Here is a 24,039-nt window from a genome sequence, read left to right as displayed (position 1 = left end):
TAATAGGTAACTAGTATTTTGGCCAACAAAAGGTGAGAATCAGTGATGATAATTCATTTATGGGAATTAATGTAAGAGAAAGAATGAGAGAACTGATACTTATTGAAAGCCTCTTAATGATCCTGCTTGCCCCAGTGCTAGTCCTTTTCAATTTGTTACCTATAGTTCTTACAACAGCAGACCTGTATACTGGAGAGGGGCACCCCAGCCCATTATTGATCTGTACTACTGCCTGATACTGGAATCACAAATAAAACTAATCACAACCTGCAGCCCTGTGTTTGCTGCAATTTTCTCTTTTCACACGAGTTTTTAGTTGCAGTTATGCATATTGATGTGGGCACCTGTGCTTGCTCATGTGGTTATAGTAAATGGTAACAGACACCAACTGGGTCCAGCCAAGGGAATTTGAGATCCTTGCTCTATCACAAGCAGCTTGGGATAGAGGCAGAACAGAGCAGAGAATCAGAGAATGTAACAGTGGCTTCAGGGCTGAACGAAACTGAAGTATCACAAGTGTGATAAGAAACTCAGGGCACACTGAACACAGGCGTCCCAGCACCAGAACTTGAGAAGGAACAGTTACATTTTCTCCCCAAATCCCAAGATCTGTTATGAAACAGTGAGATTCTTCTTGCAAAGTTTTTGGTTTGATTTGGAACAAAAATGTACTTGTGCTTCCCAGTGATCTATTTCTGAAAAACTGTGTGTGACTTGAAGTTTATAGACATCAAAATGTTTTAAACACATGCAATGTAAAGATTAACCTTTAGAAACATACTTAATCAACTCCTGTGCATTGTGATTGAAGTATTTGTGTGTTGCAGTTCCTTGTCAGGAAATGAGGTGGCATGGATCAACAGAAAGAAAGGCAGAGTGAAGTGTGCATCAGTGATCAAGGTGTGTACAATTGTGAGGGTCCACAGTTAAATGATTCAAGTCCTCATGTTCAGCTTCCTTAGCTATTGACGGAGGGTCACATTACAAAAGGAGCTGAATTTTGACCTCACATAATATTTATCATAATGGTCTGCCTGATCAGTAACCTTCTCCCTCTTCTAAATACAAGGTCCCCGAAGCTCAGGCCAAGATCATGGCAAAGGTCACCACAAAGCCTTGATGGGTCAATAAAAAATAGAAAAAAGCAACTTCAGCAAAAATTCCAACCTTCCTTTAGCTCTGGCAATAATCTAAAATGCCATTTTTTCTTTACTCCTGTGTCATTAATTTTTCTCATCCCATTAAAATCTCAGGCTCTAGTTTTCTAAATTCTTAATTTTTACATTTCTGTAAAGATGTATCCAACAGAGACAGAAAAGCAAGGCTTGAACTGTGATCTAAGCACAGAAGAAGACAGGATGTGAGTAAAAATCAGGGTCTTTACTGAGCTAGTGACACATTTTGTTATTTTTCTAGGTATCCAATAGAAAGCATGTGAAGAATTGAAGAAAGATGTACAATATCAGCACTTAAACCTGCAAAAGAATGGCATCCTCTTTGATCAACAACTCAACAGAGTCCCTGTGTGAATCAGCTATCTATGTGAACAACCCTTCCCTACTACAGAGAATAGTCTAGCTTGGGGAACACCACTCCCACAGTGTTCAGGGCCATAGGGTTTCATACTGAATTAGAAGGAAAATGTTAAGTCAGCCTTCTGTTAGAAAACAGCTAGTTAATATGTTACTTTTCAAGGTTGGTGATAAAAGTGTAAGCAAAAACCTTCAGATAGAATTGACTACCTCTGCAACTCAGTGGGGATTTTGTTCTTTTAAGTTGACTGTGAAGTTTTATCGGATTTGCTGCAAGGACTAAGATAAATGCACACTGCACTGTAAGCTTGGCCCAGAGGTGATGTCTGTAATGAGAAACTCAATAGCTCTCTGGAATTGGGTTGCCAGATAAAACACAAAGCTCTCAGTTAACATGAATTTCAGATGAGTAACCAGTAATATTTAAGTATCAATATACCACAAATTATATTTTGAATATCTATTCATACATGTTGTCTTATTTTAAAAAGCTATTAATGGTTTCTCTGAAATCCGTGTTTCATCTGCTAATCTAGAAACTCTGCCTACCCTTCCCTCTCAGATTTGGCTTCCAAGTTTATGGGCCTTTGCTCGTGCAGGCATGCTGACTGGAATACTCTACTATGGCTACAGCTATGTTTTCTCTATTATGTCTTATCGTACATTATTTTCAAATCGTGTATTTTTTAATTTACACATAAAAATCATACATATGTTCTGACACAGGTATACCTTGTGTAATGTTCCAAGCAGAGAAAGCATACCTACTTCCTCTGACATTTGACATTGTCTTTTTTTACGATTTATTTATTTCTATGAAAGCAGGGTTACAAAGAGGGAGGGAGAGGCAAAGAGAGAGAGATTTCCATCCACTGGTTCACTCCCCAAATGGCCTCAATGGTTGGGGCTGGGCCAGTCTGAACCCAGGAGCCAGAAGCTTCATCTGGGACTCCCATGTGGGTACAGGGCCCCAAGAATCTGGGCCACCTTCTGTCGCTTTCCCAGGTGCAATAGCAGAAAGCTGGATGGGAAGAGGAGCAGCCAGGACTTGAACCAGCACCTATATGGGATGCCAGTGCTGCTGGCAGAGACATAACATCTGCGCCACAGTAATAGTAGGGATTTAATACGTTTCCCCCAAATACTTTGAGCTCCTGAGGTTAGAGTTTTCCTCTTGTTTGAGACTAGTCCCAATAGTTTCATGTCAAATCTGAACAGAGGAGCATCTCAATAAATAAGATAGCTTCAATATTTTTAAATGGTAAAATTACAGCAAATACAGAAGCAAAGCATTGTTATCCACTTGTGATGAAGCATGGGGGACACAGCGGTCATGACCCACACTGTGGATTTACAGTGGAGAAGACACAGTGGCCTTCATTTGTCCTGGCATGAGTCTGTGGAGGGCACACGGGAGACCTCAAGACTCCATGGGGAACTACAAGGTGGGGAGTTAAGAGTGGCCAGGTGGGAAGGAGTGGTCAGGCCAGGTGAGCCAATGTGCCCAAGGTCAGCGGCAGGAGGCCCCACCATGCTCATGGGTCAAAATGGGTTGGAAATGTGGGAATGAGGGGGTTTGAGGTTTCATTATGCTGGGAACAGGGACTCGTTGAATGATGTAAAGAAAGGTGGTGAGATTCAGGTTTGAGTTTGGGGACAATCACTCTCTTCTAAGTACAGAAGAGACTAGAAGGAAGTGAGGCTGCACTCAGAGCACACTGCGTGTCTGTCTGGACCCTTGCCCCCTTTCCCACTGCAGGGAATCTCACTCTAGAGGAGAACTCCATGGGCCAAAGCCCTGATTTCCTGGGGGAGATGAACATGAGGGGCTCGGTTTGTTGGTGAAGTGAGAAATTGTTCCTCACCCCTGCATGCGGGCCCAGTGACATGCGCAGGGGAACCAGTTTATACCCACAATCACTATACTCAATTCTCATAGAATCTGTGTCTGGGAAGCCCAGGCCTGGGTGACACCAGGAGAACTGAGAGTGAGACTCCTGGGTGTGCCCCACAGAGCATGAAGGAGCAGAGTGAGGGTGAGCACACACCACGTGGTCTATCTTGCTCCTCACTGAAGAGTTCTTGGAACACACAACTTCCAATAACGCACAAGAAGGAACATTTTTATTAGCAGAAATAAGGACATTTAATTATGCCAATTCTAGAATGTTAGCTGTTTTCCTGTACATATCTGAGAATGGCTGATATGAATTCCTTTTTTTTTTTTACTTTTTCATAAGCCATATGATAGATGTTATCAGACAATTCTCCTAAGTCATTAAAAACCCACCTAACATTTTCTTTTATTTTTTCATGTTTTAATTCCAAAAAAAATGCCTAGAAGGAGATTGGAAATCTGATTTCCTGTCAAGCAATAATGAAATTGAATATATATTTTAATAAGTCTGCTCAAAGGAGTTTTACTGCTTCATTAATATATGCAAATTGGAAAAGATTATTAGCTTCACGTGGCTGGAATCAGAATTTACTTTTGCCAAGACTTCAGAAGATTGGTTTACATGCCCTTGGTGTCCATGTCTGCTTTATTTAAAAGAAAATCCTCTTTCCTTCCGCAACACTTTTCTCACTCACAGGAGGCTTCCTCTGGCTGCCAGGCTGCAGAAACTTCTTCACGGTGGGAAGGTTGCTGATTCTGGTTTTTAGGGCCTGAAATGCACAAATCACAGCCTCAGAGAGAAGCAAAGACCACCCCATCATTAGCACAGCCCAGGAAGCCTGACCCCTCCTAAACAAAGACCAACCGAATCCTCTCCATCAGCGCCAGTGTGGATGCTGGGGAAATGGACCCCAATGAGAATGCAGATTACAGGAGGAAAGTACAGGTCAGGAACATTTTCCCTGTTATGGTATTTTTTTTTTTGACAGGCAGAGTGGATAGTGAGAGAGAGAGACAGAGAGAAAGGTCTTCCTTTTTGCCGTTGGTTCACCCTCCAATGGCCGCTGTGGCCGGCACATCGCGCTGATCCGAAGCCAGGAGCCAGGCGCTTCTCCTGGTCTCCCATGCGGGTGCAGGGCCCAAGGACTTGGGCCATCCTCCACTGCCTTCCCGGGCCATAACAGAGAGCTGGCCTGGAAGAGGGGCAACCGGGATAGAATCCAGTGCCCCAACCGGGACTAGAACCCGGTGTGCCGGCGCCACTAGGTGGAGGATTAGCCTGTTAAGCCACGGTGCCGGCCTCCTGTTATGGTATTAAGACTTTGTTCAGTTGTAAGCATCTCTGCCTTCTTCCTTAAACTTTAACCCTGCACATCCATGGCTCTTGCATGATAAGAACAATGCATCTGTCAAATGTTAACCTAGGAAACTAGGACATCTCCAAACAAGATAAATGAAGACATGGGAAAATGGAGTTGGAAACAAAGATAAAAAGCACCTGTTTTGTCACAACCAATTTCCACGCTGAGAGACAGAGACAGGGATTGTGGGAGGGGAGGGAGGGAGAAGAGCTGTGCAAACAGAAACACAGGTCTGACAGTTGGAACCAGAGCTAAGGGAATGAAATCACTTGGCGGAGAACTGCTCAGATGGACTCAGTGTGGAAAGACAAGGACACACCTGGGATGAAGGGAATCACAGAGAAATCAGGAAGAGAAAGCACAGTGGAAGAAGGGGCTGGGGAGAGGAGTTTGTACCAACCCTGAGTCCCGTTCATAATGAAAGGAAAATAGTCTTCGAAGGGTGGCTTCCACCTACATTTCCTTGGTATATCAAGTTTCTTTCTGTACCTAGAACCAGTTCCTGTAAACTCAGTTTGAGGATGTGGGGGACTGGGTGAAAGGTGCAGGCCTAGAGAAGGCTGGGGGCCAGAATGTCATTCACTCAAAGGGTCAAGTATTAGATGCCAAGAAAAGAGATGTGAGTCTTGCCACCCAAGGCTGGGAGGTGGGTCACCTGCAGCAGAGGAAAGCTGGTGATGATGGTGGGGTCGATCTCTTCCACGTTGTAGAGAAGTTCAACCAGGAGAATGTCAGCCTTGCTCAGCCTGTTGCCAACAAGGTAGTCTTGTCCGTGGCTCTTCAACACCTGGTGAAGTTGAGGAATCAGATCATGGTCACAGGCACAGTCAGGCTGGGCCCCTGCTCCTCCCTGAGCCTCTCCAGCCCGACTGTCCCAGCTCTGCTGCCTCACTGGGTGGGTGTGGAGATGCAGACCTTTCTCCCGGGCCCTGTCTCATGAGGGAGAGGGAGAAGTGGGGTCTGCTCACTCCTCAGTGAAAGCCCAGCTACCCTTTCACTCTCACTCCCACATCCCTGTGGTGTCCACACCATCCACCTTCACTTGCATCTTCTCTGTGTGCCAAGGGCTCAGCCCCTGCTGCCCCCTGTTGCTGTCTGCCCCACACCCTGAAGGGTGCAGACCTCACATTTCAAGACCTATCTCTCCATTCTGCTCCCTCTCCAGCATCCCTTGGGCAGTGGCTTCCCCTTCACCACAGCTCTCTTCCCCATGGGAAGACCATTTCAGACTCTACAGGTCTCCTCTTACCCTAACTTGTATCTTTGGGATTTGCAGTAACCCTGGGTGAACTTAAACTCATCATCTCCTTTGCAGCATTGGCTCTGACTCTTAATTTATACGCTGTCAAATCTGCAGCTAAACTGTTAGGGGTAAACTGCACTGATGTCCCCAGCCTACTGTGGAATGTATGAAAAAAGAAAATGATTGATGGAGAGAGAGGTAGAGAGAGAGGTGACAAAGCAAAGATAATATGTTAATTTTGCTAGAAGTTGATAGGATCCCTGTGCTCATTAAATAATTATTTCACCTTTTCTGGATGTATGAAATTTTTCATAGTAAAATTTCAGTATAATATTTGATATTTATTAAAATATTTTAGTAAAATTGAAATTGTGAAGAATAAAGAGAAAAAACACATATAGCACCAGCAATTAGAGATAATATTTTGGTAATATCTATTACTCTACAAAGGTACTTTTAGAAGTTTCTGGAAAATGGAATTAAAAGATAAGTTAAATTTGGTGAAAAACAGTTTGAAATCCATACATAATTTTATCATAGTACTCATTTTTTATGATCTTTTTGAAGATCTCTTGCATGCATAAATTCCAAGAACAGTTATGCTTTAGCTCCTTTTTCCAAAAACTTTCTGAAATTTCCTCATATTTATGTTTACAGAGTTATAGATAATTATTTGGTACAAAGCAAAACACAACATCAAATGCTGTGTTGCCATACACATTGATGAATTATGTTATGATAAGGATTTTTTATTTCATAGAAGGGATGTACTGAATCTGCAGTGACTGGAGAGCGAGCCATGGTGTGTGCCCAAAACTGTCAGCACCGCAAAGATGAGGCAGTATATTGAGGCTCTGATCACTCTCAATTCTTCACTCTTGACATAGGATTATAGAAGTTGTTATAAAAGCTGATGGTGCTAAATTCATTTTAAGAAAGGCCTGTGGAAGTGAAGGTTATTACTTCATGGAGCTGTCACAGTTTTTCTGTTGTCTTCTCGCATGTCCCCCTATCAAATTTATATGCTGAGATCCTAACCCCCAGTGTGTGTGAAGCTGTTAGTGGCCGGGGCCCTTTGGGAGTTGATTGGGTCTTGAGGGTGGAGCTCTCCTGAATGGCATTAGTGATGTATAAAAGTGGCCCCAGAGAGCTCCCTTGTCCCATCTACCATGCAAGGACATAACCAAGTATCAGCCGAGACACAGGGCTTTGCCAGATACTGAATCCTCCAGCACTTTCACAGTGTGCTTCCCAATCTCCAGAATATGAGAAATAAACCAGTCAGTCTATGATCATTTTGTTGTGACAGCCCAATCTGTCAAGATACCCTCTTTGGACTGACACATCCTCTACGCTTTCAGTAACATCAAGGTGAGGCAGCCTCCACTCACCTTTTCAAAGGCAGGAAAGTAGCGGGTTTTTGCCTTGTCCTTGATCTGGGAAAGGCTTGCATCTTTTCCCTCAGGTGGACCAAATGGGTAAAGAATAATCATTTCGTTCAAATCAGCCACACCTTCTGCATACATGTCAATCCTGAGAGACAGAACAACCAGTCAAGTGCCTGTGCCTCAGATTCATAATTCAAAAACAAGGAGAATAATGGTGGCAAAGAATTTCACCTCCAGTGGGAACCTTTCACATGTCAGTCAGCATGCTATGATTTTTCCTTTATATTACATTCTTGTATTCCCAGGGAAGATATTTGTCTAAAATGTTTGTTAGGGCAGGCATCTGGCCTAGTGGTTAAGACTATTTAAGATGACCACATCCCACATTGCTGTACCTGGGTTTAATTTTTTACTCCACCCCCGATTCCAGCTACCAAGGAGGCAGCAGATGATGGCTCAAGTAATTGAGTTCCTGCTACTCATGTGGGAACCTGGATTGAATTCCTTGCTCCCAGCTTCAGCCCCAGCTGAGTGCTGTTGCCTGCATTTGGAGATTGAATCAGCAGACAGGAGCTCTGTTTCTCTCCTGTCTCTCTGCCTCTCTAATTAATTAAATTTTGTTTTACTTATGAAAAACACGGGTATAAGCAGCATCAATGATCCGCTCAAAGCCACAGTGATGAGAAAACATGGTAGGACAAGGCATGTGACCAGTGATGCTACAAATAGGGCTTGCTTTCATCTTAACTTTGCTGTGTCCTGTGCACAAATGTAGCATGATCCATACGGTTGAAGACCTGCCACCTACATCAGCTTGGAGAGAGTCCTTGGCACAGTCAGCTCACTCATGTCCCTCTTCCCCTTTCATCTAGTATACATCCTAGGCTCAGTGTAATGCCAAATTTGGAAATTCTCTCAATTAGTTCCCATAAATCATGGATCTACATGCTAATATTTAAAACTATTCCTATATGCACTTCTTGAGACTACACCTAAATTATCCCCTTAAGTGGTGCAAGTCTGTATACAGTTAGAACCAGTGCATATGACAGGAGAGCTTTACCTCTTTTTTGCTATCCATTCAAATGATAATGGTCATTTGGTGACTTTTTACTTTTTTGAATATTGTGAGCAATATTGCTATAGCTATTTCCATGCAAGTATTAGTGGAGCTCTGTCTTCAATTCTCTTGGATATATAGTAGTTGAATTTGTGCATCACTGGTCACTTTATACCTAATTTTTGAAGCACTTCCCATACTTCCATACAAGATACTATTTTCAACTCTACAGTTCCATCACAATAGGAAGGAGACCCCCAAAACTTTGCTGATATTGAATTAACATGGCTGCTTTAGTTCTATATGACATGTACCAGGTAACTTCATGATCTTGGACACCAACCTCTGATAACCCTTGTCAAGTTGACCCATCTATATAATCTACTGGTAACTTAAGTTTATGATTATCATTTTTATAATGTCTAGAATTTAAAAACATCTTCTTGCATCCTTTCCTTCCCAGGCCTTCATCTCAGGATGCTAAAGCTGTCTGACACTGTTCTGTGTTGTTGACTGGAGTCCAGGCTAAAAGGCCTGAGCCCCTGCAATCGTGATTCCTCTACCCTCTGACTTCTTAATTGCTCAGGGTTTGTAAACCTCTGTCATTGGCCTATAGCCATGAACTGCATACTCTCCTACGATCCCACTAACTGAAATCTACACTAATCACCCTTCCCTCATGTCAGTATGACTCTGCCCAACAAGACCTCAGGATATGCCCACAATCCTACTTCTGCTGGTCCTGATCCCTCTGCCATGGTCCTGTTCATACAAGGCAGACCCCACATCATCCCCATGTTATCTGCTATTGTAAGAATAGAAAATATACCGTACAGGGCTCTCTCCTTTATGTCTTTCCCATAGAGGTGGTGTTTGTTGGCAATGTAGTTGAGAATAGCTCTGGACTGCACCAGCTTCATCCCATCAATCTCAACCATGGGTGCTTGCTGGAACATCAATACCCCATCTTTTGGAAAAAGTAAAGAAAGAGGATAATGAACTATCTCTGGATCCTAGTTTTTCAGGAAAAGAAAGTGTTTACTGTAATGACTGAAGATATAAAATGAGAAATTCTCTTTCAAGTAAAATATCATTTTGTTTTTAGCCCACTATAGTCCTTTTTCTTATTTATCCTCCTTTCACTTTCTGCCTATTATTTAATTGATGTTTTTATTTTCCATTTACATATAGTAAAGAGTTCTACTTTTTTTGTTGTTTATCTTCACGAATACTTTGGGTGGCAGTTGGGAGAAGTTGTAATAGGGAAGTCACATACCACTTAGAATAAGAAGTTCCCAAAGTCCCAAGACTTTAATGACAGACCTAAGAGAGCTTTCTATGTGGGGCCCTCTCTGTACTCTAGACCTGCATCCTTGACCCCGTGGCTGCTGGCCCTTGCTCTTCCTCTCCCTCCTCACATTCTAACCTGGACTTTCAGCTGATTCAGCACCATCTCACGGTCAGTCCCAGGATAGTACTTTGCCAAATGTGCAATAGAAAACAACTCAAGATAACTGTTGGCTTCATTTCTCATCCTTTCATCTAACAAACGTCCCTGGAAGGGGAGAGCATCTGGAATCCTGTGCTGACTGTAGCCATTTCTGGTTCTGCAAGCAGCACAAAGCAAGGACTGGGCAGCTACAGGACTCTGAGGAGTATACATTTGGCAAACAGAGTTCTGGCCCTTTGCGCTCTGAGATAGAGCTCAAGGAGCCCAATTCTATTTTAATCATTTTATTCCTCTCCACATTCCAATCACCACATTACAAACATGCAGCTCTCACTTGGTGTTTAAACCATCTACTCGTGCTTAAACCTTTGGTGCTTGTATGTTTATTTGATACACTCATGTGAGCCGAGTGGACAGTTGTTCTTACCATTTCTTAACTTCTCCAAATCTTCTCGACTTTTCATAAATTTCTCCTCAAACTGGAAGCAGAAACAGGAAAAGAGCTCTTATTCTATGGTATTCTAGGCTTTTACACTTGAGTGGTCTCTGTCAGGTACATAATATGGAAAGGGTAAGTGTTCTAAGTTTGGCAGGTACAAAGAGGAGACTGGTCATTTGGAAATCCAGATTAGGTGTATGAATAAAAGGGCATAAGTCATAGCACATAGTTGTTCATTTTTTCAGATTCAATTCACCTTCACCCTGACCCAACAAATGCACACAGTTCAGTCAGAATTCAGGAGAGGACATCACTGGAGGAGAGGGACTGTATATACAATTCTAAGAATGGAATTGTAGTATCTTCAGAAACCCTGCGTCTCTACCTGAGATCAGGACAGAACCTGGTATGTTAAGAGCATGGGACATGCCATCGGACCATGAACGTGGACCATTCTTCCACTGAGGGGCCTCTGCTGCAATTTGCCTCACCCCATTCAGCAGGAAACTTGCCATAGGTGACATGGTCCTGGCTGTTGCTCAGCTTTCACTCTTTCAGCTAGAATTCCTAATACACACCAGGACAGAATTCCCAATCTAGGAAAGAAATTAGTCTCCACAGGCAAGTTTAACCAAATTTGACTTTTGTGAGCATGTGAGTTCCCACACAGCTTTTATTGAAACAAAAACCTTGGTGTCTGATCTGTCTACATGGATATAGTCATCTTTTTCATGTCCTTGTTGGACATGTTACTCCAATTATTTCTGTTTCAATACCCTAAAACTATAAAATGCACACAGTTATGCTATCTACATTATAGGTGGGTGTGAGTATTCAATCACTGAGTTATACAGAGCACCTAGAAAAGCACCAGGTCTATATTAATTGTTCCATAAATACAAAATTTTTGTTAGCATTTTAATAGAAGTTGCTATTTTATCATACTACCCTTTAATCTTTTTCACATTAAAGCCAAACATTGGTGAAAATGTACATTTTTTTAATCTACAAACCTTGGCATAAATCACACCTTGTCCTAAGACCAGTGACTCTGGTTGAGGTGGCAGCCTCAATCTCATCAGAAACTCTGTGTGGCTCCCAGGATTTAATATAAATAGGAAAATTGGTTTTCATATGATGATGCAATTTACATTCTAAGCAGGCTGACAAACCAAAAGCCCATGGGGACAAACAGCAAAATTTCCTGGAGGTCTGACTCTGCAGCCCCTTCCTCCCACCTCCTCCGTCCCGCAGACCCAGGGTCAGGTGGCATAGGCTGAGCCACTGCCTGCTGGAGCCTGAGCTTCCTACTGCTGAGCCAGCGGCCACTTCTCCTGTGTGTACCTCACCTAGAGAAGCCGTAAGTTGTGTTCATTCACTCTGTGCACTCACATCATGCAGTAATCTGGCTCCACACACCTGTCTGCAGGAGAACTTGGTGATGAAGGGCAGAACCCAGATGCACAGGATGGTAAATACATTGGAATGTACATTAAAGAAACATTGTGCCTTTGGAGACATCATCAGTCTATTAAAGAGAGAAGTGACAGGACAATGGATGTCCATGCTCAGACCAATGAGGCTAGAAGGATGGTTTTCAAGAAATCAAGACACTCCAAGGTTGTAGGGAGGCCACCGCCGGACAAGAGATGCACTATTTCTCTGGGTTTTGACCACCCTAGGGAGATCTGTACTGAGCAATGTCTTGAGGGGAAAGATGAGGGTCTGGCATAATGAGAACAGATTGGACCATGGAAAAGAGAATTCAGATTTACCTTCTGCCCACAGAAATGCAGAAGGTCAAGAAAATTCCTTGAGCATTTTGATGAGGTTGTGAAGAAAGCTAACTCCAAACCTGAAAACTTCCTTGAAACCATGTTTGAATATTGCTTTGATGGCTGCTATCACAAACCCTCTTTAGGATATTTTTCATCTGGGGCTGGTGCTATTGTATACTAGGTTAAGTTGCCACCTGCATCCCATATTGGCACCAGTTGTAATCCTGGTTGTTCCACTTTTGATCCAGCTTCCTGCTAATGCGCCTGGGAAAGCAGCAGAAGATGGCCCAAATTCTTGCTCCCCTACACCCACAGAGGAGACCCAGAAGAAGCTCCTGGATCCTGACTTTAGTCTGGCCCATTTCCTGCTGTCACAGCCACTGGCAAGTGAACCTGCAGATGGAAAACCTCTCCCTCCCTCCTACTCTCTCTGTCTCTTCCTCTCTCTGTGTAACTCTGCCTTTCAAATAAAATAAATCAATCTTTTTTTTAAAGAATATTTTCACTCGTTCAAAACAGCATCTCCAGGATGGCATTTGGTGCACTGGTTGAGACATCTCTTGGAATGTCCACACCCCATATTGGAGTACTAGAGTTAGAACCTGGCTCTGCTTGGATTCTAACTCCTTGCCAATGCACACCCTGAGAGGCAGCAGGTGATGGATCAAGTCCTTGGGTCCCTGCCACCCATGTCAGAGATTTGGGCTCCTGTATTCTCCTGGAATAGCTTTACTGGTGCCAGCATTTGAAAAGTGAATCAGTAGGAGATATTCTCTCGTGCTTTCTCTTTCTCTCTCACCCTTTCTCTCTCCTCTCTCTCTCTCTCTCTCTCCCCTGCCCTCCCTCCCTCCTTCTTTGTGTGTATGTGTCTTTCTACCACTCAAATAAATTTATTTAATTAATTAATATTTTTAAAGTATATCTCAACTAATGACGGGAAAGTATATCATGTTACAAATTAAATTTTATGGTCTTTTTTTCTGGCCACAGGAGTAGAGAATGAATTCAGGCTCAATGTTATCTTATGGTGTTCATGAAACAAAAGAAGGGTATCAGTTTGCTCTTTGTTTTTATTCAAAAACAATATCTCTTTTATAGTTCTGCCTTCTGTGAGCAAAGCTTTTTAGCGCACCTCCATATACCTTTAGTATCTATAACATGCTGGGATTAGGGAGTCCCACATCCTCTTTATCTGACAGGTTTTAGATGTTCAATCTGTTAAGGGAATTTGTGGTGTAAATGACAAAGGTACTTCTATGCGGTCAGTTTTGAACAGCGAATACAAATTAATGAAATGGATTCCTGGCAATATTTTGGTATTTCTCAAATAACTAACCATTTTCTAAAATAAGGTAAGGAAAGGTTGGCTTCATTTTATTACAACTTGTACAAAGTTGCATGATAGGACATAGTCTTTGCTTCCACAATTAGGGTTGGGGGCACTAGGGGTTCAGAACCTGGAAGAACTGTCAGTTTTTTCTAACATCTTCTGAGGGTAGAGGAGGAGGATTACACCTGATGCTGTGAGTTCCTTTTGCTCTATGTTATATTGTTTAACATGATTTCCAGCAATGGAAACTTGAAATGCATGTGTTAGATCTATTCTACAATGATTCAGTATCACCTTCAAGGTTATTTGTTTGCTTTCTTGTCTAAATATAGGGTCATGATAAATTGAGAGAAACAATTTAATGATTAAATTTCCCATTTATATTTTATTTTCTTGAATACTTGTTTCATAGTTATCATTGCTCTTTAGTCAGAAAAATAATTAATTGTGTTATAAATGTTTGATTCCTCTCCTGTATACTTTAGCAAATTTTTTGGCATCATATTGAAGCATTTAAAGGTCCATAATTTATTAAAAGCCAAAGAGCCCAAAAGAATTTTCTTTGACATATTCTTCCCTTTGAAAATCCTGAGAAATTTTTTTTCTCCTTTCTTTTTCTTTTCCTTCTACCGCTTCTATGTATCTATCACTTTTATTCTAAGTGGTAGTCAAGGCTCCTAATCTGAGGTTTCTTTAAAGTGTTTCTCATTTTTAGCACTTATACTGTTTGGAACACAAAGTTAAATTAGGCAAGAAATGTTGTCTTTATACAGTTACATTTTATAGTTAAAGTTATTGAGGACAGCATAATGGGTGGTGCTATAACAGAATGATTTATTTCTATAAGTGTTATGAAATTCACTTATTGTTGATAATTTTTTCAACATGCCATTAGAAAACAAAGCTTCTTTAAGTACTGTGACATCGTGGTCACCAAAATTCACATTGAGATGAAGATCTTAGTTTCTTGGAAGAGACTGTGATTAGCACTTATATAAGGTTTCAGTCCAGCCAATACAGAGGAGCTTCATATGCAGATGTGGCAAACTGAGGTAGTGCACAGCAAGAGTATTGTGAGTGTTCCTGCTCGTATGAATAAAGATACCTATCAAACAGGAGTCTACATATTTATGACAAGGCTATGAGTAAAGAACAGCCTGCTGAAAGTAGGTGCCCTGCTTCCTCCCAGCAGATACCCTTCTATGGCATTTGAGAACACACATGAAGAAGCATGGTAATTATTAACTATGAGGTTTACTGCTTTTCTTGCTTTTAAGGAGAAATATAAGTCGACAACATTGAACATTGAGGTTGATTGAAATTTATTTGACTTCACTAGTTTGGTCATTGATTTGTTAATGATACAGTCACTAAAAAGTTTTTGAGTTTCTACAAACTCTAATTTGATCCTTGAAATTTAAAAAATAATACTAGTAACCTTATTTCCAATCATTAATGAGTTGAATGTGTATTAATTATCTTGTAAGCCATCCCAATTTAAAATAAGAGATTTTTCTGGATTTCAGTACTGACATGATTTGGTAAAATCATAGCTCTGCCTCACAGTAACCGTGATCTGTGCATAATCACTTCAACACACCATGTCTCAGTTTCCTCATCTTTAAAATGCTGTAGAACATTGTCTTAAAAAGAATATTGTGGTCTTTTCAAAGTGTATGTGAGAATTTGAAAAAGATTGTGGAAAACGTGTATTATATTTTCAATGTATTTCTCTAGGAGCTTTTGAAGTACCTTGTATAGTACAAGTCCTGGCCCACAGAGACCAAGTAATAAACACTGACTATTGTAATTTAATACAGCTCCGCATGATGAATAGGTCGGGTTATTTTGGTTTCTAACATGCTCATGGAACAGTTTGTTGTGGGTCTACACAATCACAGAGGATCAGGCTGTAGAGAGAGGAAGGTGGTAAGTGCCAGCAATTTCAAAACACCCCATTTAGGAAAACCATAAGTGATGTGAGGGGAGGGATGATCACCACAAGAGGGTGGCTGAGGTGGGATAGGGTTCATAAGTGTAGAGTTGCCTGTAAGGCTGATGGTGATGGGTTGGATGGTAGGGATCAGCCTTGGGGTGCCGAGAATCCATGAATTCTAAGCAAGGGGTATAGTCAGCCCTTATCCACCACCCTCTTCCACCAGGCTGGGGTGGAGAAAAGGCAGTGACAGGCTATGGGCATCACCACTACCTCCTCCTCCTGTGCTGAGCTCTACTGCTAGGACTCCAAACATGTCCCTAACCATAGGACTGAAACCAGCTGATGCATTTCTAAAAAAGAAAACTATCCAAAAAGGCATTGCAACATTTGTATTTTGTGTGTGTCTTGTTTCTTCTAAAGAAAAAAAAAAAAAGGACCAGGTTAAAGTCCCATCATGAAGAAATGGAGAAGCTGAAATTCCAGGCTTAGGTAAACATTTTCCTGTGAGGATGAAAGAAGAGCTCTAGCAGTTCCCTCCACAAGACACCACTTTCACCTTGAAACACTCCTTTTCTGGTCCCACCTTAGGAACAAGATCTGTCCATGACTTGTCCACCAGAAAAACACACAGTTGTTGGGTCCATCTGGTCATGATTGAAAACTGATATTCTCAATGTCGCCTCTAGGAGGCAGCACTGAACAAAGGAACACAGACACCTGCCAAGATTTTTTTGTTCAGACTTCAAGAATGGCCTTCTAACACTGTAAAATACTGCTCCTTACCCCACTTATTCACTTATTTATTTGTCTCCATCCTCAAAGTTGTGTAGGTTGCCTGAGGGTAGATACACTGTTCGCCTTTTCTTTATTCTAAGGAATTTATTAATACATTAAATTCTCAGGGTCACAGTAACTGCATGATAATTACTATAACACAAGTCTCATCAATTCTCATATTAATGTGATATAAGCACAAGGAGAACAAAGTTAATGTAGTTCATGTGGTTCATAAGTACAATTCTAGTATAATGATATCTTCCCCCCTGCTTTCTTTCTTGCTTGCTTTTTTAGTGTTTGAGATAACATGGTTTTAATTTACATTATATTCAAAGGTTTAATGCTTCACTAAATAAGGAGTTCAACCAGTCACAATACCATAGTTCAGCAGGAATATAAGCAAGGACTATAAACAATAATCAAATGAAAAGATGTCCATTTCACCTATATACATAGATTTTAAAATAATCACAGATCATTAAAACTATAGTAGTATATCATTTCTAACCATTGGTTTGAGAAAGATATAAAACAAAGTTTGACAAAATTACATTTGAAGCAATATTGATTCACACAGGCATTTCTTACTTTTTGTTTTTGTGTTTTGATTTTTTCTTACTAAATTTTAGCTCCCACATATAAGGGAGAACATGTGGTATTTGTCTTCCTGTGTCCAGCTTATTTCTTTCAACATGATAGTCTTCAGTTGCATCTATTTTGATGCAAATGGTAGAATTTCATTCTTTTTATAGCTGAATAATATTCCACTGTGTGTGTGTGTGTGTGTTTACCACATTTTCCTTACCCACTTAATCGATTACATATTTTGGCTATTGTGCACAATACTGCTATAAGGTACTGGTATCTCTTTGATACAATGTGTTAACATATTTTGAGTATATGCACGCTACTGGGATTGCTAGATAAAATGGAAAGTCTGTTTTTAATTTTATAAGAAATCTCCCTGTCTTTTTTTCCATAAAGCCCAGGAGCTAGCATTGACCTTGATTCATGTTAATTAGGTAGCCAATGAATTAACTGGTCGATGAGTATGTTCCATTGTGAACAGGCAGTTGGTTACTAACCACATCTGCTGGCACCTCTTTATGATTTGTATTTACACCTTAATTACATTGACTTTCTAATATTGTTTATCTGAATACTTTATTATAGAAACTCCTAACATGTATAAAAATAAACAGGAAAGTGTAGTGTTCTTCCTTTTATTCCTCACTGAGCTTCAAGAACAAACAGCTCAAGACAACTTCCTTTTGTCTATTTTTCTGCCTGCCCACCAGCCCCTCTTATAATAATTTGAAGGACCTCAAGATATAATATATTTCATCCTTAAATTCTTCAGCCTGTTTCCGTACAATGTCAGAGCTCTTTTAAGATAATCACAATATATTATCACATCTACAACACTTAAGTCTTTAATATCATCAGATACTCAACCAATATTCATGTTTCTAATTGTTGTATAAATGCCATGAACCATTTTTTGTAATTTAAGACACAATCTATATAAGGTCCATACATTTGAACTACTGGGAAAAAGGCTATTTTTGTAGCTTTTGAAGTTTTATTTATATATTTTTATCTGTTCGAAAGGCAGAGCAACAGAGAGAAAGATCTTGCATCTACTTGTTGACTCCCCGAATGCCCACAGCAACCTGGGCTGAGGCAGACTGAAGCCAGAAGCCCAGAGCTCAGTGGGGTCTCCCACTGAAGTGCCAGTGAGCTATGGCCTGACCAGAGTCACTCCAATTTGTCTCTGGATGACGTCTCATCACTCCGTTTGTCACTGAGTGGCCTCTACTTTTTTCTAACCAGTCGGACAGCTTCTATCTACTCAAAAACTAATCTTGTAAGAATGTTATCTTTAAGGATTGTTTATGTTAAGTGCTGGGAAAATGTGTTCGATGACCCCCGAGATAAGTGTAACCTCACTTGTTCTAGCTTCTGTAACGAACGCTTGGCTTTGTAATTCACTTCCAACAAAATGTGGTTTTTGCCTTTATAAGCTTACCCCTGAGCTCAATCGAGGTTGCAGGATTTGGAGAGCACATGCCACCATGCAGCCGCTGGCTTTCTAGAATAAAAACTCCACAATTCAGCCCTGAGACTTTGGCGTCTTCTGTAACTCGCTGTCCCGAATATAACACCATGTGGATGGCAGGGACCTAATTACTTGATTCATCACCTGCTGCTTCCCAGGACGCACATTAGCAGGAAGCTGGGTCAGAAGTGGATCTGGGACAGGAGCCCAGGCAGTCAAGTTCGGGATGTAGGCATCCCAAGCAGCATCCTAACTGCTGCACCACGACACTCACCTCTGTGATTACAGTCTTAAATTTATTTTAATGTCTATGCTCTTTGAAGAGAAGAAGTGTTATCAATTTATTGGGTCAAACATACTAACGCCTTTGTTTAGAACTGGCAATTTTAGTTTTTTAACGCATATCCCTTCACTGACATGAAAAGAGTATCTGATGCAGTCAACTCTAGATTCAACATGAATGACCTAACTGCAGACTCACCTCTTCTCCAGCTGCAGCCAACAGCCACCGGATGGACTCCATCTTGCCCCGTGCATTGTAGTAGTGAAGCATGGGTTTCCCTGCCATGATAATAACCTCCTGGTCCTAAATGGGAATGAATGAATGGAATCATGAATTTAAAAATATGTTGTATTTGTTGTACGCTGAATAGTACCAGAAGTTCTACAAGCATCTCCCTTATTTATGGCAGGATTTTAGAAGTTCCTGCAAGGTCTCCTGTGGCTCAAATTGTTATACAGCAGAAGTCACCATCAGATGGCATCAAACCAGTCTCATGTCCCCATTGGCTAACATGGGATCATTTTTGGTGGGTTAATAGGTGAGAGTCTGTTGTTATAATGTATGTATGGGTGGCAGTATTTGGTAGGAAGAACTAGAGAACTAATATTTGTTGGAAACCTGAAGATCTTGCCCTAATGCCTTTGGTATGTCATTCCAGTATTTGTAAACTTCACAATAGCGCCATGAATTAGTCATTAGTATCTGCATTTTTAGGTTAATGAAACTTAATATCAAAGGGATTAATTGCAATACGTACAGTCACACTCCAGCTAAGAGTGGACTTGAATATTCACACCAAGACTAAAAATGAAGGAATCCTGGAATGAACACATTGAAGTCCCTGGGAATCCCTTTGGAGGCCTTGAAACCAGAAGCCATCACTGACAGAGAGGTCCAGGAGGGTGCAAGCCCTCCCTTCAGCTCTTTGGCTGTTGGACTACATTTGATTAAAAGCAGAACTTTGCCTACCGACATTGTTAACTGTAGCTCAAAGATTCAAATTCTTCCCAGATAGAAGATGCTAATTCCTTGCCTCTTCTGGAATTCTATATTCTACTACTACTAGGTGCATTGTATCTTATAGTCTAGAAAAGGAGGTGCTGCTGTATTCGCTTTACAGTATATGAATTGGAGTGAACATTTGTTCAATGGCTGACACACTCTGAACACTCACAAATATTATCATTCATTCTTGGACGCTGTTGACTCTTACTCTAATTCTAATAATGTTGCATACTCTGGCTCTATGTCTTCCAGTGCTTATACTCCAGTGATTATCTACTTCTGAGTGTGAGTGTATGCAGCATCCTGTGGTCCAGTGATTCTCTACTGGAGGTAATTCTGCTTCCCTGCCACAGCAGGTGTTCAGCAATGTCTCAAGATACTTTTGGATGTCACAATGTGGGGCTAGGGTGTAATGCTACAGCTGCAGTTGTCTGGGTGAAAGGATGTCTCTAAATGTCCTACAATGGGCAGGACAGCCCCCCACCCTCCCCACTGTGCTAAGGGTTAGCAGTGCTGAGGCAGAGAGACTTGCCTTGAGCTAGTTAGGTTTGCCATAAGCTAGTTAAAACCCAGGGAGAGGGGCTGGCACTATGGAGTAGCAGGTAAAGCCACAGCCTGCAGTGCTGGCATCCCAAATGGCCGCCAGTTCGAGTTCCAGCTGCTCCACTTCTGATCCAGCTCTCTACTGTGGACTGAGAAAGCAGTGGAATATGTCAAAGTCCTTGGGCCCCTGTACCCATGTGGGAGACCCAGAAGAAGCTCCTGGCTCCTGGCTTCGGATTGGCACATCTCCGGCCATTGCAGCCATCTAGGGAGTAAACCAGTGGATGGACGACCTCTCTCTTACTCTGTCTCTGCCTCTCTGTAACTCTGCCTTTCAAATAAATAAATAAATCTTTAAAAATAAAGCCCAGGGAGAGAGTTGGACTTGTCATCTCTCTGGCGAGCAGCAAAGATTAAATGACCATATATTTCTATCAGACTAATTTATTTCTATTACCATGCATCTTTATTTTGAATGTTCACAGCATACATAGTTACATAGTCACACCTCCTGGTTTTCTAAATTCTTCATTTTTACATTTTTGTAAAGCTGTATCCAACAGAGACCAAAGAAGCATTCTTAAACTATCATCTAGACACATCGAGAAAGTATAATGTGAGCATAAAATGACTTTCCTTGTCAAATGACATATTTTAAATTATTTTTCTCAGTACCTGGAGAGAAGGATGTGAAAGATTTATAAGATCAGTGCTTACCTTGCTAAAGGCTGTCACCTTCTTTGTTCAACAACTCAGTTACAGGTGTGTTTATCAACTATTTATTTGAATGACCCCTTCCTATTGAAGGAAGCAGAGTCCAGTTAGGGAAAAGCCACTCCCACAATGTTAAGGGCCCAAAAATTTTCTTAATAAATTAGAATGAAAAGGCTAAAGTCATCCCTAAAAGAAAACAACTTGTTGATAGATTCCATTTGAAATATGGTGATGAGTTCAAACAAAACCCTTAAGATAGAATTTACTCTATGATTGAGTGGGGACCACTTTTTGAAGAGCCTGATTGTGAGGTTTCCAAGCAAGAACTAAGCCAGATGGAAACCTCCCCTGTGGGTTAGCCTGGAAGTAATGTCTGTGAGGAGTGGCTGATGACTCTCTGGAACACTTCACATACCAAGTTGCTTCAGGAAACACGGGATACCCTTGAGAATGTGAACTTCAGAAAATAATCCACAATTTTTTTAGGGTAAGAATGTGGAATATGTTTATAATGAAAATTATTGATGGTTTACCTAGAATTCGTATAATATACGTCTAGTCCTATATTTCCTCTGCTAATCAAGATTCTCTATTTGCACACTCTTCCTTCTCTGTCACACTCAGATTTACCCTCCTGATCTGTGGCCTTTGCACCTGCTGTTTGTGCTGACTGGAACATTCTTCCTCCGGCTGCTATGGCCGGAGCCATACCAATCAGAAGCCAGGAGCCAGGCGCCTCCTCCTAGTCTCCACACGGGTGCAGGCGCCCAAGCACTTGGGCCATCCTTCACTGTCCTCCCGGGCCACAGCAGAGAGCTGGACTGGAAGAGGAGCAACTGGGACTAGAACCTGGTGCCCATATGGGATGCTGGCTCCGCAAGCGGAGGTTTAGCCTAGTGAGCCAGGGCGCCGGCCCTTCCCTAGTGATTATGATGCCACTCTGGATGCCTGCAAATGATATGTGCTGGACTGCCAGCTCCACTCCTGATTCCAGCTTCCTGCCAAGGCACATCCTGGGAGGCAGCAACTTATGGCTCAAGTAACTGGGTCATGCCACTCAGGCAGGAGACTTGGATTGAGCTCCAGACTGTTGACTTCAACCTGATCCATCCCTAGCCACTGGGGGCATTTGTGGAGTGAACCGGCTGATGGGAGATTCATTCTCATTCTCATTCTCTCTCTCTCTCTCCCTCTCCCCATGGAGTCCTTCCCCTCTGTCTTCTGACCTTCACAGGGTGACAGATCACAGTTCAGTTGTCTCCACCCCCAGTCTGTAGCAATCTGTGGCAGAACCTCATACCCATTCCAGGCTATTCTCCCTCAACCACCACGGGGTGGTGTTGAAGCCAGCAACAGACACAATAGCACTTTGTCTATAAACAATGGTGCTAACCTCTAAACAGCAAGGACTCTTTTTCTAACACATTCACACCAATCTCCTACTGTGCCAATGCTTTATGCTTCCTTCATTTCATCAAATGTTCAGCAGCATCATTGCCACAGTTGTGTGGTGACTATTTCTTTGCAACTGGATTATTTGCATCTATCCAGACAAGGTTCATAGTATCTGAGGCACAAGAATCACTACCCTTCATGGGAATGGATGAGTAACTACAGAGTCAGGCAGTGTGTGTGTTGTGTGAAGAGTTCTCCAAGCCAACATCCACACCCCGAGGTCCTTGAGGTGTGTATAGACTGGGGCACAATATCATTACCAACTTGTGATCAAGCACGGGGGACTCAGCAGTCATCACCCACACCATAGACCTCACAGGACAATGGAGGAGGCACAGTGTTTCCCAGGGCTGTGTGAAGCCATAGCAGAGACCTCAAGGCTCCCTGGAAAGCAATGAGGGGCAGGGAGTGCAGATTCAAAGGGATGGCCGGGTGAGAACTTGGGTCCACGCTGGAAGGGAAGAGGCTCCACCATGCTCAGGGAGTAGAATGAGGTGGAGATCAGGGAGCAAGAAGTCATGCTGTGAAGGCGATGCAGACCCAGCAGAGGATGGAAAGAAACTCAGTGCTGTTCAGATTTACATTCTAGAAAAAGCACTCTGTGTCTAAGTATAGAAGAAACTGGGAGGGAGTGAAGCTTCAGTCATAGCACACTGTGTGCCTGTCTGCTCTCTCGCCTCCACTCCCACTGCAGGGAAGCTGTCTCTAGACAAGGAGAACTCCATGTGCCAAAGCCCAGATTTCTGGGGGAGATGCACATGAAGGGCCCAGTTTGTTGGTGAAGTAGGAAATCATTCCTCGTTCTTGCACACTGGCCCAGTAACAGCCCTGGGGAAATGAGTCAACATCCACATTCATTCCACGCGATTCTCATTTAGAGTCTCTGTATCAGAAGCCCAGGCCTGAGTGACACTGGGAGAACTGAGAATGAGACTCACGCCTCTGCCCCTGAGAGTGATAAGGAGCGGAGTGAGGATGAGACAGGTGCACAGGCACATCACAGCTAGGCCCCCTGAGAGCGTAGGTTTTTCTGCCTTATTCTTCGGTATTTCTTTACCTCCTAGAACATGAAAGAATCCATAACAGGTATAACAGCTTTAAATAATGCACAAGAAGAAATTGTTTTATTATTAGAAATAAAGTAGTTCTCCCAAAACTGAAAATTATTTTGTTATGCTATTAATCAGAAAGTGCAAAAACAAACAAGAAGCAGTTTTCCTGTGGATGCCTGAAACTGTCAGTCAAACCTGGCTCTTTGACATCCTGTGTCACAGACATTAAAAGAAAATTCTTGGAAAAGATAAAACAGACAAAATAATGTATATTTTCCTTTTTATTGAATTCCTAATTCTAAGAAAAACCATGGAAATCTCCATTTCTGATGTAACAAAAATGAATAAATAGTAGAAAAATCTGCCCATAGAGTTTTTTTTTTAAAAAAGATTTATTTATTTGAAAGTCAGAGTTACACAGAGGGAGAGGAGAGGCAGGGGGAGAGAGAGAGAGAGAGAGAGGTCTTCCATCCACTGGTTCATTCCTCAATTGGTTACAACTGCTGGAGCTGTGCCATTCGGAAGCCAGGAGCCAGGAGCCTCCTCTTGTCTCCCATGCGGGTGCAGGGGCCCAAGGACTTGGGCCATCTTCCACTGCCTTCCCAGGCCATAGCAGAGAGCTGGATAGGAAGTGGAACAACCGGGACTCGAACCGGTGCCCATATGGGATGCTGGTGCCACAGGCGGTGGTTTTACCCATTATGCCACAGCACCAGCCTCACCCATAGAGTTTC

At 42.0% G+C, this 24,039-nt stretch overlaps 1 protein-coding gene across 2 annotated transcripts; it reads right to left on the bottom strand.

Annotated features, from left to right (window-relative positions):
- Positions 1–3,634: 3,634 nt before the first annotated feature.
- Positions 3,635–20,883, bottom strand: LOC133755972 (glutathione S-transferase alpha I-like). Of its 2 annotated transcripts, XM_062186267.1 has the most exons (7): positions 20,802–20,883; positions 18,735–18,839; positions 10,359–10,410; positions 9,316–9,448; positions 7,425–7,566; positions 5,446–5,577; positions 3,635–4,199 (listed from the first exon to the last, which is right to left on the bottom strand). In XM_062186267.1, exons 2-7 carry the CDS (start codon positions 18,819–18,821, stop codon positions 4,080–4,082), a joined length of 666 nt encoding a protein of 221 aa, XP_062042251.1. In that variant the 5' UTR covers positions 18,822–18,839; positions 20,802–20,883; the 3' UTR covers positions 3,635–4,079. The 2 variants fall into 2 exon arrangements, with proteins under 2 accessions (XP_062042251.1, XP_062042252.1); XM_062186268.1 differs by lacking the exons at positions 10,359–10,410; positions 20,802–20,883 and having other exon boundaries at positions 18,735–18,817.
- Positions 20,884–24,039: the final 3,156 nt, after the last annotated feature.

The sequence above is a fragment of the Lepus europaeus genome, chromosome 3 (assembly GCF_033115175.1).
Source record: "Lepus europaeus isolate LE1 chromosome 3, mLepTim1.pri, whole genome shotgun sequence".
Lineage (NCBI taxonomy): Eukaryota > Metazoa > Chordata > Mammalia > Lagomorpha > Leporidae > Lepus > Lepus europaeus.
This window is presented reverse-complemented; position numbering and strand designations above follow the sequence as displayed.